At 46.9% G+C, this 16780-nt stretch overlaps 1 protein-coding gene and 1 pseudogene across 1 annotated transcript in view; one reads left to right on the top strand and one right to left on the bottom strand.

The window, feature by feature from the left end:
• Positions 1–301: 301 nt before the first annotated feature.
• Positions 302–16780, bottom strand: part of ANKRD13A (ankyrin repeat domain 13A) — a 33054-nt gene continuing 16575 nt past the window's right edge. The window contains exons 6-15 of the mRNA XM_047827438.1: positions 15628–15817; positions 11742–11808; positions 10286–10367; positions 9382–9443; positions 8561–8691; positions 7894–8051; positions 7069–7182; positions 4709–4869; positions 3088–3155; positions 302–2368 (exon numbers count right to left, since the gene is read on the bottom strand). Of these exons, the coding sequence (XP_047683394.1) occupies positions 2173–2368; positions 3088–3155; positions 4709–4869; positions 7069–7182; positions 7894–8051; positions 8561–8691; positions 9382–9443; positions 10286–10367; positions 11742–11808; positions 15628–15817 (1229 nt within the window). The 3' untranslated portion in view covers positions 302–2172. The remainder of the gene's footprint in view (positions 2369–3087; positions 3156–4708; positions 4870–7068; positions 7183–7893; positions 8052–8560; positions 8692–9381; positions 9444–10285; positions 10368–11741; positions 11809–15627; positions 15818–16780) is intronic.
• LOC125149733 (uncharacterized) lies at positions 16323–16391 on the top strand (annotated as a pseudogene).

Raw genomic sequence — 16780 nt, 5'->3', positions numbered from 1 at the left:
TGATGTCAGCCTGGCTCCCCGCGCTCCTGGAGGGCCGGCCATCTCCGGCAGGCGGACTGGGGTCTGGCAGCAGCCCCGGCACCAGCTGGCTTTTTAGTTTCCTTCTGAAACGAGTAGCACTCGGTGTGTGGACCGTACGACCCGGGTGGGAAGGCTGGGAGGGGCAGGTCACCTTTGTCACATACTCTTGAGTATCGCGAGGCATCCTCGTGCTCCGGTCACGTACGTAACAGGAAGTGGGAGCGACCAGAGAAACCGTATGAAAAGGAAAAAAAAAAAAAGACTCCAAGGCGGTCTAGGATATCGTACGAGCACCCTCTTGGGAAGCAATCTTTATTTGCATTTTACGAGAGTGGGCACGTAAATGAAACACGCTGCAACGGTGGACACACGCTCAGTCCCTTTTTAACTGACTTCCTGGGGAGCCCAAGACCTCAGGAAGCACAACAATGGAATGCAAACACAGAAATTACTGATGATTCACCGCAGTGAGTAAACGAGTAGCTATTCCCAAGAAGCGTCTTCACGCAGGGAAAACGCTAGGTGAACGGGAGTGCCAAGCTGGGTCTTTGAAACGAATGTGACACTGCAGTACACTGGCCTTGTGTGCAGACAAAGAATCTTGGCCGGACCGTGACAGACAAGGCAGATGGTTATGTGGAATCAAAAGCACGGTTCTTTGTGGCTAAGAACGTTTTACTGGCAACGCTCACTGTAGGATACAGACGTTCACTCTAACAGTAGTCTATGTCTCCCTTCCGATCCCTAAAGGAGCGCAACAGATAGGAAATAGATGCAGAACGAAGGGGGCTGTTGTTTACCAGGGCATTTCAGTGCAGCCTGTGGGGACGAAGAGGCGGGCCAGAGGGACGGTGCCCTCATCTCTGTTCCCCTGGCTTCTTCCGTTGTGTTGTGCGATGGTTATTTACAGAAGGGTCAGATAAAATCGTTAACTACTAAAGGTATCCAAAAAAGGCCTGAGAAAAATCTGGTTAAAATGTATAACCTTGTATTGCTACTGATGGGAGGAGTTGTTTTTACATCTTTAAAAATAATAAAAAGATTCTGTTAAAAAATATATTTATCCAGAAAGATGCTGACCTGAACTCTAAAAAGCGATGCGGAGTCATCATTTTCCCTTTGGAACACAGAGCTACTCTTCTAACTGCAAGTCTACCCCTTCCTCTGTAGTGAGCCCAGGCCCGCGGGGGGCCGTCCTAGGCCTCGACGTGGAAATCTTTCACGAGGGAGGGCGTGGAACACACCTGGTTTTGGTTCTGGGCTGTCCCGCTGTGTTGGCCAGCCTGCCCCATTCAACAACAAGCCTCAGGCTCTCCTAGCTGCTCCTTCAGGGCCAGGATTAGCTGCCTTGGATTTAGCCTGGAAGATCCTGCTCTCAAAGGAACCGCCTTTATAAATTCAACTCAGACCCCTCAGTAAGTGGAGTGAGGTGGTTTGAAACTATTGGTAATTTTTAAGGCTAAGGCAACATCCGTGGTCATTTGTATATCCTAATGTGATGCAAATAGCCCTAATCTAAAACCTGTCCTGTACATGTCTCCTCTTTAACTTTAGCTGGGGGTGGAAGGAATGGACAAAGGTGGAGAAGGAGGAGGAACAGTGATAGTGTCCTAGAAACCCTGTATAAAGGTAAAAACAAAAGAGTAGATCGGCACAGATTATCCATTTCTTTGGTGAACTGTAAAGAAGCGTCTCATAAATTCTCATAAACCACGCTCTAAAAAGGCTGCTGCTCTCATATATAAAAGCACCCTGACTCTGCAATAACTTGTTTTGTTATCACTCCTTGGTAAAAAGTAATCTACAAACTCGCGGGGATTGGGGTTTTTGTCTAAAGCTGGTAGTAAAAACGTGACCTGCAAGCCAATACAGCTAATGGAAAGTGACGATGCTCTCCTCCCCTTAGCCTGGAGATGGGGCCTGCCGGTCCCCAGCCCCTTTCCAGGGGGAGGGTCGTGGGTGGGCCCGGGAGCCCCTGGTCTTGCACCTCTGAGTAAAGAAAGGGCAGCTGCTGTCTGCCACATACGTGCGAGGCTGCGAGGCGCAGGCCCTCGGCCCCGGGGCACTGGTGACGCAGCACTGGCGCGCAGCTCGCGCGCAGCTCGCGTGCAGCCCAGAACCTCCGCTGGGCGTGGCCGTGGGCACAAAGGTCTATTTGTCAGTCAGAGACAGCTGTAAGACCTGCTGGAGCTCCGCCTCCTCCTCCCGCAGCCGGAGCTCCCGCTCCTCCAGCTCTTTGGCAGAAAGCTCCATGGCCAGCTGCAAGTCGCTGTCAAAACGGCTTGTCTCGCTCATAGCACCAGGGCACAGGCCTTCCGTGCTGGTGAGGAGGCTCTCCTGGATGGCCCTGCGGTAGAAGGAAGAGGGGGAGGAAGACCGATCAGCAGCAGCATCTACAGTTGACCGCTCACCGAGAGCACCCCACGCCAAGCATCTGATCGGCACTGCACGTGCACCGTGCCATTCAATCCCACAGAACCCTGGAGGCGTGGGTGCCGTGTACAGGGGAGAAGCCTGAGGCGCAGAGAGGTAAAGAAACCTGCCCGAGATCACCCAGCTACTAAGTGATGGGGTGAGGAATGGCACTTGCTCTCTTTTAAATCAAAACCCAAGTTCTTCAACAGGCTTTCGTTTCTGCCTGGAGTATGTGAAAATACTTACAGAATAAAGGTTTCCAGTGTCTACCACCCCCTCCTTTAAAAAGATAATCTACTTGTCTCTGTAGCTGTTCCCCAAAGCCTCATCGTTTTTAAAATCGTATAAACTTCCCACTGAGGGTTTCTCAGACCCTGTGTAATCATACATTCTTTGTAGAAGATCAGACCGATCAAAAAGCCATTAACTAGGCACCTTTCTGCCAATGGCACTGGCCTGGGACTAGTCCACAAACAACTCTATCAATGGTTCCTGGAAACAAGGCTACCAAGCGTTTAGAAGTACTTCAGCGAGTAACTGCTACAAGAAGAAGCAGAAGAGCCAACTCTCAAGTCTCTCCTGCCAGGCAGGATGCTGGCACCAAGTGCCTATGTCCACCTGGGTGTAATTACTAAGAGTCATGCCAGTCACCTCTCATACTGGGCGTCATAGGCATGTGTCTGGTTGATACCTCCATTCGAAGCTGGTCCTGAAAGTTCCTACAAAAAACAAACGTGATGGACATGAATACCTCCTAGAAGGAACAGGTGTCGTACCGATTAGGAAATGGAAGTGGCAAGAACAAAACTGGAAATGTTGACATGCCCATTATTGGTGGCACTGTGCGAAAAACGAAACAGGGACTTGGGTCATCTCAAAAACGACACCTAACTGTCAGGTGGCATATGGTATGCTGCTGTGATTAACACCCACAGCCTCTCATACTTGACCCAGAACAGTCTATCAGAACAGCTTTGGGCAAAGTTTAAATGAACAAAGCAGACAACTCCTTTAAGCAAGGTGACACTACCTAATTCAATATTTGTCATCTTTGACTCTGGCTGCTCCCCTTTGCAAAATTTATGCTCAACAAAGGTTTATGCAGGTATTAGGGGGAAAAATAAGCTCACTATTTGAGGGGAAGGAGAGCGTACTGGACTGACCGTGATGTCCAGGCACTGAGTCTTCTCCCAGGAGGCCCCACAAAGGGAATATGCTGGCCGTGGGTGTGGTCCTTGGCCCAGCAGCAACTGAATGGTTCTAAGAATGGAGCCATGGGAAATGGACGTGGGTAGGGCTCACACTGCCCAGTCTCTGAGTCTCCAGAATAAAACCAGAATGCCAAAAATCTGAGCTTGGACACTGGAGCGTTGAGAGGGTGCCCCTCTCAAAGCTTAGCCGACCTGTGAGTGCGGGGGCTGGGGCCGCTTCACCACGGAATTTCCACTCTGCAAACATGCTGGACAAATGATGGAAGGAAACAAGAAACCAACGAACAGACAGGCTCCAGGAGCCCAGGACACGCCAAAAGGTGGTGGAAACAGAAGCAGTCTGGACCCCAGCAGTGTCAAGGAGAGCCACGGGGGGCAGGGATGGAAGGACTTGATGTTGGGCGAGGGGACCACACTGTCGGGATGGAAGGACTGATGTTGGGCGAGGAGACCTGGGGAAAGACTCACCTGAAAAGACAGAGGGCAAGTGTTCTTATGCTGGTCTGCCCTATCCTTAGCTCCACCCTTAGCTAGGCACTCTGCCACAGTTTGGGATTATGCCCCTTACGATGCAATAAAACATTTGAGCAAAAAACAAAATTTAACAAAGAATCAGCCACTGTTTTCATCACACACTTACTGAGCGGCCACAACAGTGTGACTGGTCTGCCATGGGGAGAAAGCTGGGATTTAAATCCACATGCAGTCTTATGAGACCTACCAACACATGGACGATATTCCAGAAAAAGTACAATGATGTGAACTGGCATGGACTTACGGTTTCAGTACTAGAAAATTAGCACACTCCATCTGACAAATACATGGTTATTGGCTGCATGGGTGAACCTGGAAGGAAAGTCTATCGGGAGACATCCTGTGAATGCTCCTAACGGGGGCTGTGCAGATGGTGTCATGTAAGATGCTTTTGTGGAAGACCAGGTGCAGAAAATATCTCTGTAAATACCGTGACTACACCAAACTCTCGTTATGTAGGGTGAGTCTTCCGAGTTAGCTAAAACTGGAAACCTCCCCTTCCCTGCCATTTGTTCTGATAAAGGCACCTGGCTCCTGCTGGACTCCAGTAAACTCTGCTGGATGGCAAACTGCATTATCTCGTAATCTTCGTCTTGTAAATGCACATTTCTGCCATTGTCTTGAACGTGATAAGATTCCGGGATTTCAAAAACAGACTGATCAACCTCAAAGTTTGTGACCTGGGAAGCTGAAACACAAGGGGTGACAGTCCGGTGCCTGAATCAGTAAAATGAAGTTCCATTTTACGTTTATAATTTAAAATTTAAAAAAAATTGTTTTTAATGTTTATTCACCCTTGAGAGACAGAAACAGAGCGTGAGTGGGGGAAGGGCAGAGAGAGAGAGGGAGACACCGAATCTGAAGCAGGCTCCAGGCTCTGAGCTGTCAGCACAGAGGCCGACGCGGTGCTTGAACCCACAGACTGTGAGATCATGACCTGAGCTGAAGTCGGACTCAACCGACTGAGCCACCTAGGCACCCCCGTTTATAATTTAAAATTTATAAAAACATTTTCAGTTAAAAAAAATGAGAGAATTAAAATGATTAAAATCAAGGCTTGCTACTATGAGAGATTTTGAGGAAGAAAAACCTTGACAGAGAAAAGTACCAAAATACCGCCTTTTTGTTTTTGTTTTTATTTTAGTAATAAAATTAACTCATAGTCAAGAAAAATAAAGATTTCTCTCTCTCTCTCTCCACCCACTTTCTCTTATTTCCAAAGTCCAGAGGTAACCAGTGTTTACTTGTATGTCTTTTGAGGAATGCAGTGCGTATATGTGTATACTCAGTCACATCAAGATCTCTTTGTATTTTTTCCTTTTTATGAAATATGGTAAACACATGAAAAAAGTATAGGTCTGTAAACTAAAATAAAAAGATAATAACATGTCTATGTATCCCTCAACTAGCCCAAGACACAGAACACTATTTTTTTTTTTTTTTTTTTTTTTTTATGAAATTTATTGACAAATTGGTTTCCATACAACACCCAGTGCTCATCCCAAAAAGTGCCCTCCTCAATACCCATCACCCACCCTCTCCTCCCTCCCACCCCCCATCAACCCTCAGTTTGTTCTCAGTTTTTAAGTCTCTTATGCTTTGGCTCTCTCCCATTCTAACCTCTTTTTTTTTTTTTTTTTCCTTCCCCTCCCCCATGGGTTCCTGTGAAGTTTCTCAGGATCCACATAAGAGTGAAACCATATGGTATCTGTCTTTCTCTGTATGGCTTATTTCACTTAGCATAACACTATTTTTTACACAGTGAAAAAAACCAAAAACAAATTGTTATGTTTCTATAAACTATCAATGAGTAACTAGAAAATAAAATTGAGTAAATAATCCATTTACAGTAGCATCCAATGGGGCGCCTGGGTGGCGCAGTCGGTTAAGTGTCCGACTTCAGCCAGGTCACGATCTCGCGGTCCGGGAGTTCGAGCCCCGCGTCAGGCTCTGGGCTGATGGCTCAGAGCCTGGAGCCTGTTTCTGATTCTGTGTCTCCCTCTCTCTCTGCCCCTCCCCCGTTCATGCTCTGTCTCTCTCTGTCCCAAAAATAAACGTTGAAAAAAAAAAAAAAATTTACAGTAGCATCCAAAAGAATTTGGATGGAAGGTAAGGGAGCCTAAGGAAATTTTGGGGGGTAACAGAATTATTCTACATCTTGATTGTGGTGGTGGTTACATGGGTACACACGTTTGTTAAAATGAACTGGGGGCACTGAACTAGGGGCACCTGGGTGGCTAGTTGAGCTTCCACCTCTTGATTTTGGCTCAGGTCATGATCCCAGGGTTGTTGAGGTTGTGCCCCTCATCAGGCTCTGCACTGACAGCACAGAACCTGACTGGGATTCTCTCTACCCCTCCCCAACTCACTTTCCCTCAAAATAAGTAAATAAACTGTAAAATACATAAACTAAGGGCAGCTGGGTGGCTCAGTCAGTTAAGCGTTGACTTTGGCTCAGGTCATGATCTTGAAGTTCTTGAGTTTGAGCCCCGCATCGGGCTTTCTGCTGTCAGCACAGAGCCAACTTTGGATCTGCCCCTCTCTCTCCACCCCTCTCCCGCTTATGCTCTCTCTCTCTCAAAAATAAAATAAAATATACATTTTTAAAAAATGCACTGAACTGTCACACTTAAAGTGGGAGCATTCATACACCTCAATAAAGTTGGGTCTTAGGACTATGCTGTCTTTTTAATACAAGTGGGGTCATATTCTACAAGTTGTTTTTTCACGGACTCTAAATGAAATCTAAACTTTTCTCTCATTCAGAGCAGAGATCTACTTCATAAGATACTCCAATGTCAAAGTGAATAATTAGTTTATAATAACTGAATGTGTGTGTGTGTGTGTGTGTGTGTGTGTGTTTTAAATCACAAAGCCCCAACTTTACCTGAATCCACCTGGGTCCCCTCCACATTCTGAGATCCAGTTTCTTCAGCAGTGCTACAGCCATTGACGTTTCCAAATGTAATCCGTGCATTTAAGACATGAAACAAAGGAATTTCTAACAAAATAAAAGCTTTTATAAATAAACTTTACGCAAATAATAACAGTAGCCATCATTTCCTGAGTGCTTACAGTGCTAGTAAATACTTTTTATAAGTCAATGTCAAATACTTTTTATAAGGAGGACTTCCCTAACATGACAACCCTCCCCGATATACAGATGGGGAAACTGAGATTCAGAGAGGTTAAGCAACTTTTCCTAGATCACAGTGAATAAGTGATTGAGCCGGCATTGAACAATGTGTCACAAATACGCAACTGTCCAAAATTTAAGTTCCTTACAAGTTGTATGTGTTATATATGGTGTTAGGCATTCCAGTGCGGGCCCTAAAACATACTGATGGTGTCCACGGTCTTCCTCAAGAAACTATCTGATCTGATGCTTAACTTAAGTAAGGTTTGACATGAAAACAATAAAGGTGTCACATTTTTGTGCCTTTTTACATCTGTTAGCATCATCGGTAAATAGAACTGGTGGCTGGGGGATCTAATTCTGACATGCAAAAGAACCAAGAACCATGACACTTCTCCAGCCGTGGTAAGCGAGAGGGTAACTGTGTCCTGCTCCATCAGGTCTGCTACCTTTGCCTGATCATCTGATCAGCTGCCGCCTGCCACCTTTGCCTCAAATGCTCCGAAGCCCGGAAGCACATCCTGTCACCCACAAAAGCCTACAGATGCTCCGGGGTTTCCAGATGGTAGACGGTACCTATCTTGACAGGAAATCCAGGTGGGAACTCGAGCTTGATGAAATCTCTGAGCCGCGCAAAGTGAGCGCTGGTTCGGGCCATGAGGTCAATGATGGGGACGACCTGCTCCACGAGGGACAACGGAAAGTCCTCGCACATCCACAGCATCGCTTTAAACCTGCGGGACCGACCGACACAAGGCTGAGGCCGTCGTCCCCAGAGAAATGGGACCGCTTCTACGCAGCCAGCTAGACAACACCAGCTTCCTCACTGCCCCGTCTGCCCAGTCACCGTACTTCTCTTAATGCGGAGCAGGGAAGGGGCGAGACCCGTGAAGAATGCAGATCACCGTGCAATCTGGCAATCAGGAGAAACGGCCTGCCCTGTGACCTCCCCCTGCAGTAGTCTGAATTGACTGAAGAAGCTGATAGCTGGTGCGATCATTTCATTTGATCAGCTGAAGCTTGTTGGCAGCAAAAAACACAAGGAATTCTTACATCCCATCTCTATTCTATTTGGAGAAGGGCTTAATAAGAAGATGGGCAATCTACTGTTAGCTTTTATCAGGTGAAGTAACTTCAAATTATGTTTAAAGGAAGGGGACACAAAAATGACAACAGGACACCAGGAAACAGCAGAACTTCTGAGACAAGAATCTGTAAGCTGAAAATGGCTGCTGAGTCTTACTTTTGCGTTCTAATCGTGAGCTCCTTCGGCCTTCCAATGTCCCGGTCTTTCAGATCAAACTCTTCATTAAAGTATTCATCCGGCGTGATGGCCGTGGGGTTGTTGGCGGTGGCACACTCTGTGGTGAGGTCCTGCCGAGCCAGAACTCGGGGGAATTAGAAATGCCAAATGGTGCTCACAAGTGGAGGCCTACAGCACTCAGCCTCTGAGGCGGACACGTTAACCAACTACGGATCAGGAAGTTCTAGTCATTTCCTCTCCCCTTTTCTTTCAGTTACTGCGCTGAAAATCTATAAAGGCATTATGTAGCAAGCCTAATGGGTTTCCCCGTGTCAAAACATTTCTCCACTCTCCTTTGCATTTTTATCTCCTGATTATAGAAACAGAGAGAGAAATATCTGACAGCATGGAAGATCTGGAAGGCATGGGAGTTTAAGTTCCAAATCTGTCATGCTCTCGCTCAGGACACTGGAAAGGGAATCTCATTTCTCTGACCCTCTGCGATCAACTGTACCAACTTCATGTAGTTAGAAAGGATCAAGTCAGAAAATGTCTGTGAAGGCACTCGGTTGAAATAAAAAGTCCTGAATCCTGTTTAAGTTTACAGATGAGAAGGCACCTTCTACAGTCACGACCCTCCTCTAAAATTTTTACCTGCAAGATTCATCTAATTCTCTTCTAAAAGAGTATCTCGAGTTCTGGCTTGGGAGCGCTCTTCAGCATTGCAGCCAGAGTGGCCTGTTCAGGATTCAGTAAATGCCATCGCGGCACAGAAAAGTCATGTCCTTTGTTGAACCTGAGAACTCGCTGCTTCCACTTACCCCTTGAGCACCAAACTGGTGTTCCACGGTTCCCAGCAAAGACTCCAGGGGGTTCCTGTCCGCTACAGAAGGGGGGAAAGGTTTAATGTCTAATATTATACCTTACTTGTGACTACAGAAAGAGATTCTCATGCTATCTTAAAGTTTTGGATCCCAGCTACCTACATCAGGAAGTCCATTTATGGATAGGGTGGCAAAATCATCCACAGTCAACCATCGGCTAATTTATCCCTTATAGGACATACTTTTTATCAGGGTCTCTAACCTAGATGAACAACAGCTACAAGAAGTAAAGCAGAAAAGCAGCAAGAGTTTGGATTCAGGAGTGAGGCTGACTGGGCCGCAGGGTCCTCATCTGTCAAACCAGAGTCCTGGTGGCAGTGGGGGCGGCGAACAGTAACTGAGCACTGGCCTCACTGAGGGAAGGTCTCAAAGGTTTGCGTGAGGGAGCTCATCTCATCCTCCCAAGCACCGCCGTTTCACTGCTGAGGGACCTGAGCCACAGAGGGTGCAGGTAACTTCACAAGGCCACAAGACTGGCCACCGGTGGGGCTGTGCGAGAACAACCACGTATTGGCAATGCTTTGGCTCACAGCCCCGGTTCTGTCCAAATCTTTCACGGTGAGAGTTTGGACTAAATCACTCATTCTGGTGAGAACTAGTCTCCGATATCCTTAACTACCTTCCCTGCCTTCTTGTTTCTTCGGAAACGATTCGCCTGAATGGCTTTAACTCCCCTTGAAGCTAACTACAGGTAATACCTTCAAGAACAGGTCAGTCTAAAGGAGATTTTTGTAAAAAGGAAGTTAGGGCTAGGATTAGCCTGACCTGATCATGTTAACCCCTAAAATGAACGAAACCAACAAAGGCTCTCTCTAGCCTAAGGAAAAGCGGGGAGAATTACCTTTGTATCTCTTTTTTTCTTCCTCGGTCAGGTGTTCCGTCCGGATTTTGGTTATCACACTCACATTGTTTACTGTGTAAACCTTGGGAGACGTGTGCAAAAGAAAACAGTGACACAGGGAATCAAAACTCAAAAAATAAGCATAGCAAGAGCAAGAATGCTGAAGCCAAAAAATAAAGAAAGAAAAGAAAAGAAAAAAAAAATTCCAGCAAAATAAAAATGAGAAATGGTTGACAATCATTAGGATCCCTCCGAGAAAATATACAAGCTAATCAACTTAGAAATGCATCAGCAACTACTTGGCATCTCTGACAGTTTTAAAGACCGAGGAGTAAACGGGGCAGGGACGGGCTGCATCTCCCTGCCTGCCCTTTGTGTTGCTAATCGCTCTCAAACAAATGTCCCGATACTGAGGCCTCCCGGCTGGATTTCTAGCGCTAAGGCACCCAAACTGGCCCCACGTACTTCTCTGCTGATTTGTGGCGATCTTATAATAGGACGGACTTAGACAGCCATCTGCTGGGCAGAAGGAAAACGGAATGAACACAAGGTTCTCTCTACCTGTGAGGCTTCAGAGGAAACCAGCGAGTCACTACTTAAAAGGGATTCCATCGATGGACAAAAAATTATTTTCACCGCCAGAGTGAATGCTCTGTTGTCAAGGTTGACTGAGAAATTTGGGGGTCTGGAAGATCAAATCTCACGGTAAACAGAGAATTAGCTGTATGCCATACGTGGATTCCCAACGTTCAAAGACTGAGGAAGCAGCGGAACGACTGTGTCTAAATGTGTCTCGCTGAGCATGACGTAAGCCTCTTTGCCCCCTCCGAGGTCACCAGAGGATCCTGCGGCACCGCACTCCGGCATGGGAGCCATCAGTCCCTGCTGTACTGCAGGGCTAACGGAAGGCCAGGACACAGAGGCGTCCCAGCTAACAAGATGCCAGATGACTCGACTGACAGTTGTCTGCACTATGACAACTACGTTCTTAACGCACTGATGTCATGTAAGTGGGTGTCAGGCCACTGGTTCCAATTAGGCTGACTAGGAAAATGGAGGCTCATTAAAGCTACTTTACTTTTTTTTTTTTTTTTTAACCCACTCAGGTTATTAAAAAAAAAAAAGAAAAAGATCAACATGCAGGTTTCAGTCTAATCCTTTCTTTTTCTGCTTAAAGAATTAAAGCAACAGTCACTCCTCTGGGGACAACTGGCACCCGTGTTCATTTCTCTACGACATAGTTTCTCTTTTGGCATACCTAGGGACCTCCTCAGGACATGCGAGCCCATTTTCTGCACATCAGATCAGATACAAATCCAAGTGAGAGACACTAAGCAGCATTTTTTCCCCCAGAGCATCTCCACGGCACAGATGCATGAAAAAATCTGAACAGACTCCTCATTTGCATAGAAGCTAAATAGCTATATTAAATCTTATTTTAAGAGTTTCCTTTTACCTTTGCTTCGTAACCATTAACAACTTCTGCTTTATCTGTCCTCCAGCCCCAGAATCCGGATTTAGTTCTGATAAAAAGTGAACACCACAAATTTCTACATGTACAATATGCCATTCAGATTTATCCCTGCAGCCTTTACAGTTTATTTCCCCCAGCTTAAGTTGGTGAAGGACACTTGGAGATTACGGTCCTATTGTCCACAAAAGGATGCTCTCAGTGACAGATGGCTTAAGTAGCCCCACCCCCTCCCACTGTTACTAATCAGCTCGCCTCACCCCTGGCATAGAAAGCCTCCATTCTTGGCGTCTTTACAAAAACTGCCAGCACAGGCGACAAAGGTGGTGACATTGACTGGACAGCTGTCCTAAAGAAATGAGTGAAGATGACCAGCGTCGAAGGGCTTGCCACGAGGTGGTATCTGGGTCAGAGCATTTATCCAGATCACCTTAACTGTGGATATGGACATCAGTGGCTCTGTCCCCATGAGCAGCCGCATCTCAACTGAGGAATTCTTAGAACAACGAGGCACAGACCATCCTGCTCCTCAGGAGAGAGCGGGTGGGGCAGGAACTCCTCACTGTGGCGAGCTGCTTGGAGAAGCCATTAATGCCTGCGAAACGGCTTGGGAGTCACACGTTTTACCAGGTTTGGTGCAGCAGGGGAAAGGATGTTAAAAGCAGTTTTCCAGCCCAGACAATGACTCCAGGTCTGTAGGACTGCTATTAAAGTAGCCTAGCATCCCAGCAGCAACGACAGCACTGCTAAAGTGCCTGAAAACCCAGTTATTCGACTCAACATACTCCTGGGGAAAAATGCATTTAGGAACCAAGAGCAGCCAAGAGGTTCTGGTTCTTTTTCAAAGCAGCGCGTCCTAGGAAATACTACCACTCACAGGGAAGCCCTGACAAGCCTGGTCTGCCCTTTTGTCTAGGACATCACATCCTAGCTCCACTGTGACTGCTGCACTTGGCCCTGTGTAGGACAACTGCCTGCCTTCCACCCTGACCCCAGAGGAAAGTGGGGACATCACGCAGGAAGCTCCGGGAGCCAGCAGATTGGCCAACTCACAAAGATCCGTGTGATTTACGTCTTGTGTTTCCAGTTTCATTAGTCCAGACAGGGCATACAGAATTTTATGTGTATGTTACAGCTCATCAGAGAAAGGAAGGACCAGGGCTTTAATTTTCCAAGTAGTTGTCCACAATTAGTGCAGCATGACCCACGGAGGGAGAGAGGGAAACCCCAAAGGGATTACACCAAATGCTAGCTTATCTCCACTTTACACTTCAGAAACAAAACCACAATCCTGGGGGCGGGGGGCAGGGTCCACACTGATTAACAAACCAGAGTCCCCTCTTAGCTTCAATAATTGAAAATCAAGATCGTCCTTTTATAGTTAACAAAGTCAGTCCTCGGTTCCTTGCCTTTCACCTAGTCACTTGATATTCTGGCCTGGGAAAGGACTGCTTTCTGGCACACGGTCTGCCGAGGTACCAAAGGATGACTCCATCTGCCCCGCTTCATCCCGTGAGCATGCTGGGGAGACGGAGCCGCCCCCTCTCCCTGGAGACCACTAGGCTGCTCACTCCTTTGCATCCGCTCAACTGGCAATCCTGGCTGCTCTGCCTCCCTTTCCATCCCCACGCTGACAGCTTGGTTATTAAATTCGGCATCCTATTTTAAGCCCAAAATTCTAATAACTCCTCAACCCTTGATTAACTTTATGCACAGAGGCATCTGAAGATGACAGGGCAAGACCCAGCTCCCCCTCTGCATTTTTACCTCTGCCCTTCTCCGCTGAGGCTGCCACACCAAAAGCCGCTGAGCAAGCCCTGTGGCTTGGAGGCTGCTATGCAATTCAGAGAGAGGCTCTGAGGGTAGCAGAGAATGTTCTGTTTTAGGTTGCCAGAGCATACTCTTTCAGAGAAGAGAAAAACCCAGACTGCAGCCAGAGGGGACATACTGGCAGGCCAAAAACTCATGCAGGAAGCAAGCATCAAGCTCTCAGCAACAGATCAGAAGAAAGAAATGGATGAAAACGACTCTCCTAAGAGAGCACACCTTCCGAAGTCAATCAAGCGCATGCTCCCACCTCCAGTAAGAAGGAGGTGTGCACTTTCTCTACCAGCAAATCTCACACTCAAGTGGCTCAAACCCTTGCTCGATGCATAAGCAGCTCACTGACTGCATATACTGAGTTCTGAGCACCACAGAAAAAAAGCAGCTGTTTTCCAGAAATCCTCTCTCAGAGACCCACTGTCAGTTGCCAAAGGAGGTTAACCCGAACCGTCTGAAGAACTCGTGACCATACAAATCCCAGAGGTGCCTCAGCCCTCAGTAAAAATGGGAAGTGCCACCGTTTCCCATTTGCCCTCCGTGGGGTAGCCGCCAGTAATCGGCACACGCTTTGTAAGTTACATGTCAGAACAGTGACTCTAGCAACTCTGCCGATGACCCAGAGGGAACGGCGGCTCTCCTCATGGCATCGTAGAGTCGTGGGGGCTTTAGCAACATCATCTCGAGATTCACTCCTTTCTTTCTTTCAGGTAAGGAAGCAGAAACGTGGAGAGACAGAGCCACCTCCCCAAAGCTACATGGTTACTTAGCAGCCCTGCCAATGGCATTCAGTCCTTCCAACTTCCACCTCCGCAGCCGGGCCGTGGCACTGAGGACGGGCCCTGCTATTTCCCAGCTTTACGAACAGAGCCCTTTGCTGCAGGGGCCCTCCCTGTCTACAGAGGGGTGTGCCGAAGCCTGAAGGAGTCTTCCCGAGATGCTACCAGGTAAAGCCACGGCCTATTCCTGACAGACAGCTGTCACCTGGCAAGGCTGGGGTGCCAGGAGCCTGCCTCCCAGGGCTACCGCTGCCAACACAGCAGCAGTACTGGGACACCACGTGGGCTGGCATTTGGCTTTCTCTTCTACTGCTAACAGATGCCCTAATTCCACAGCTCCATCTAAATCAGAAGAAAAAGGGCACTTGAGTCTTATGTTTGACTCAACAGAAAAGTTTGTCTCACTAACATATTTTATGGAAACAAAGAAGAAAAGAAAAAGAAAAAAAAGAGGAGAGTTAGTATATTCATTAAGAGTAAAGAAAACCTAGATCCAGGATAATATGTGTCCACGTTAGCTCAGGTTATGCTGCTTTGGTTTACAGAGAGCTGGATGTGACATCCTAGGCAAACACTCAGGGCTCTTACAGATTCCCTCAGCTCAGTGCGTTCTGTGGGGAAATCACTCAGGCTAATAGCTCTGACAGCTTCCGCTTCCCTTACATTCCGAACCTCTTCATGCCTCTGCAGGGCTCAGAGGCAGATGACCAGAGACAGTGTTCTCATCCAGGTGAACCAAGGCACAAACCTCTCCAGAAGCTTCTTCTGGTGGAGTCTGGAATAGAACTGCAATCCCTCCAGACTCTTGGCTCTAAACTATTAGGCCTCACAGGGGAAGAGAACCACATTTAACTATATGGTAAGTGTGGATCTGACTAGTATCAGTACAACCACAATCAATACTGGGTCAATTCTAGCTTCCAGAGACTCGCAAAGCTCCATGGTCTGGGACTAGGGGGTCTTGTGGGTCCCCAAACACCAAAACAAAAATAAAATTCAAGTAAAATCCATTAGAAAGGGCCCATAAAAGAGTACGAAGATGTTTCTCCAAGACTTAACCAACGTTAATGTCTATAAAATGATCTATGAAAGAGGATGTCAGCTATGGCTTCTTTTTGGTTAGAACAGAGAGCAACTTGAAAATCTACTAGTGCTTATTATGCCATATTAGAGAAATCCCAATCCACCCATAATTTCCAATTCATATCTACATGCCACCAAAGATGGCAGTAAAGGGATCGGACATTAAAATGCAGAACCGAAATGCGTACCTTTCAAAAGCAATATTTTTAGTATCGAGGCTGGTGTTAATGACTGGGCTTGTGAGCCGTCTCTCAACTTCCCTACTTTTTGGCTTCATCAAGTCCAGGGTGAGGCGCTCCATTTCTTGGGACAGGTCAAAGTGCTCGGTGGTGACCACCCTGTCATCATGGTTGACTTCCATCAGCTCCGCCCGGTTGTCTGTTAATGGAAACAAGAGCGTAACTAAGGGCCATGCCAGCAAGATGCAAAAACAAGGAAGCCTCAAAAGTTAAAATGCATTGTCTTTCACATTTGCCCCCCACCAAGGGCCACCTACCAGATAAAACCTGAATACTATGATTACTGACCACCTACTTACATGGGGATTATCCGGCCAGTTTGCCACAACCCACAGGAGGCTCGGGGCCGTCTTCCCCAAAGTTGCAGACATTTACAACAATATGCATTATTTGTTAGCAATACATCTGTGTACTTTTTAAAATATACCATTTACACAATTAACATAAATCATTTATGCACAACATTGGGCTGGCAATGCCACTTTTCTCACCCTTTGATAGGAGGATCATGCCTGCTTACAGAGGGGATATAAAGAGATACAAGACAGAGTCTCAAATTCTGGGCTCAGGAATGTGGGACATTCCAAATGGTGACAGTGTTTGGTGGTAAATGATTGGGGCTAGAGAATGAACAGAACTATCCAAAGTGTTACAGCTCCTTTAGAATTTGTCTAGCGGGGCGCCTGGGTGGCACAGTCGGTTAAGCGTCCGACTTCAGCCAGGTCACGATCTTGCGGTCCGTGAGTTCGAGCCCCGTGTCGGGCTCTGGGCTGATGGCTCAGAGCCTGGAGCCTGTTTCCGATTCTGTGTCTCCCTCTCTCTCTGCCCCTCCCCCGTTCATGCTCTGTCTCTCTCTGTCCCAAAAATAAATAAACGTTGAAAAAAAAAAATTAAAAAAAAAAAAAAATAGAATTTGTCTAGCAGGCTTTCCGGTCCTTACCAGAAGACCCCTTAAAAACAAACAAACAAACAAACAAACAAACAAACAAAACCCCAGAGAAACAGAGAGAGAGAGAGAACTATCCAAAAAAGAAATAGAGGAATTGAGAGTTGAATAATTAACAAGAATAACCAACAAAAACAAAAAACACAAAACACATGC

The sequence above is a fragment of the Prionailurus viverrinus genome, chromosome D3, assembly GCF_022837055.1.
Source record: "Prionailurus viverrinus isolate Anna chromosome D3, UM_Priviv_1.0, whole genome shotgun sequence".
Taxonomy (NCBI): domain Eukaryota; kingdom Metazoa; phylum Chordata; class Mammalia; order Carnivora; family Felidae; genus Prionailurus; species Prionailurus viverrinus.
The sequence above is the reverse complement of the archived record's forward strand: the minus strand, read 5'-3'. Positions and strand labels throughout refer to the sequence as shown.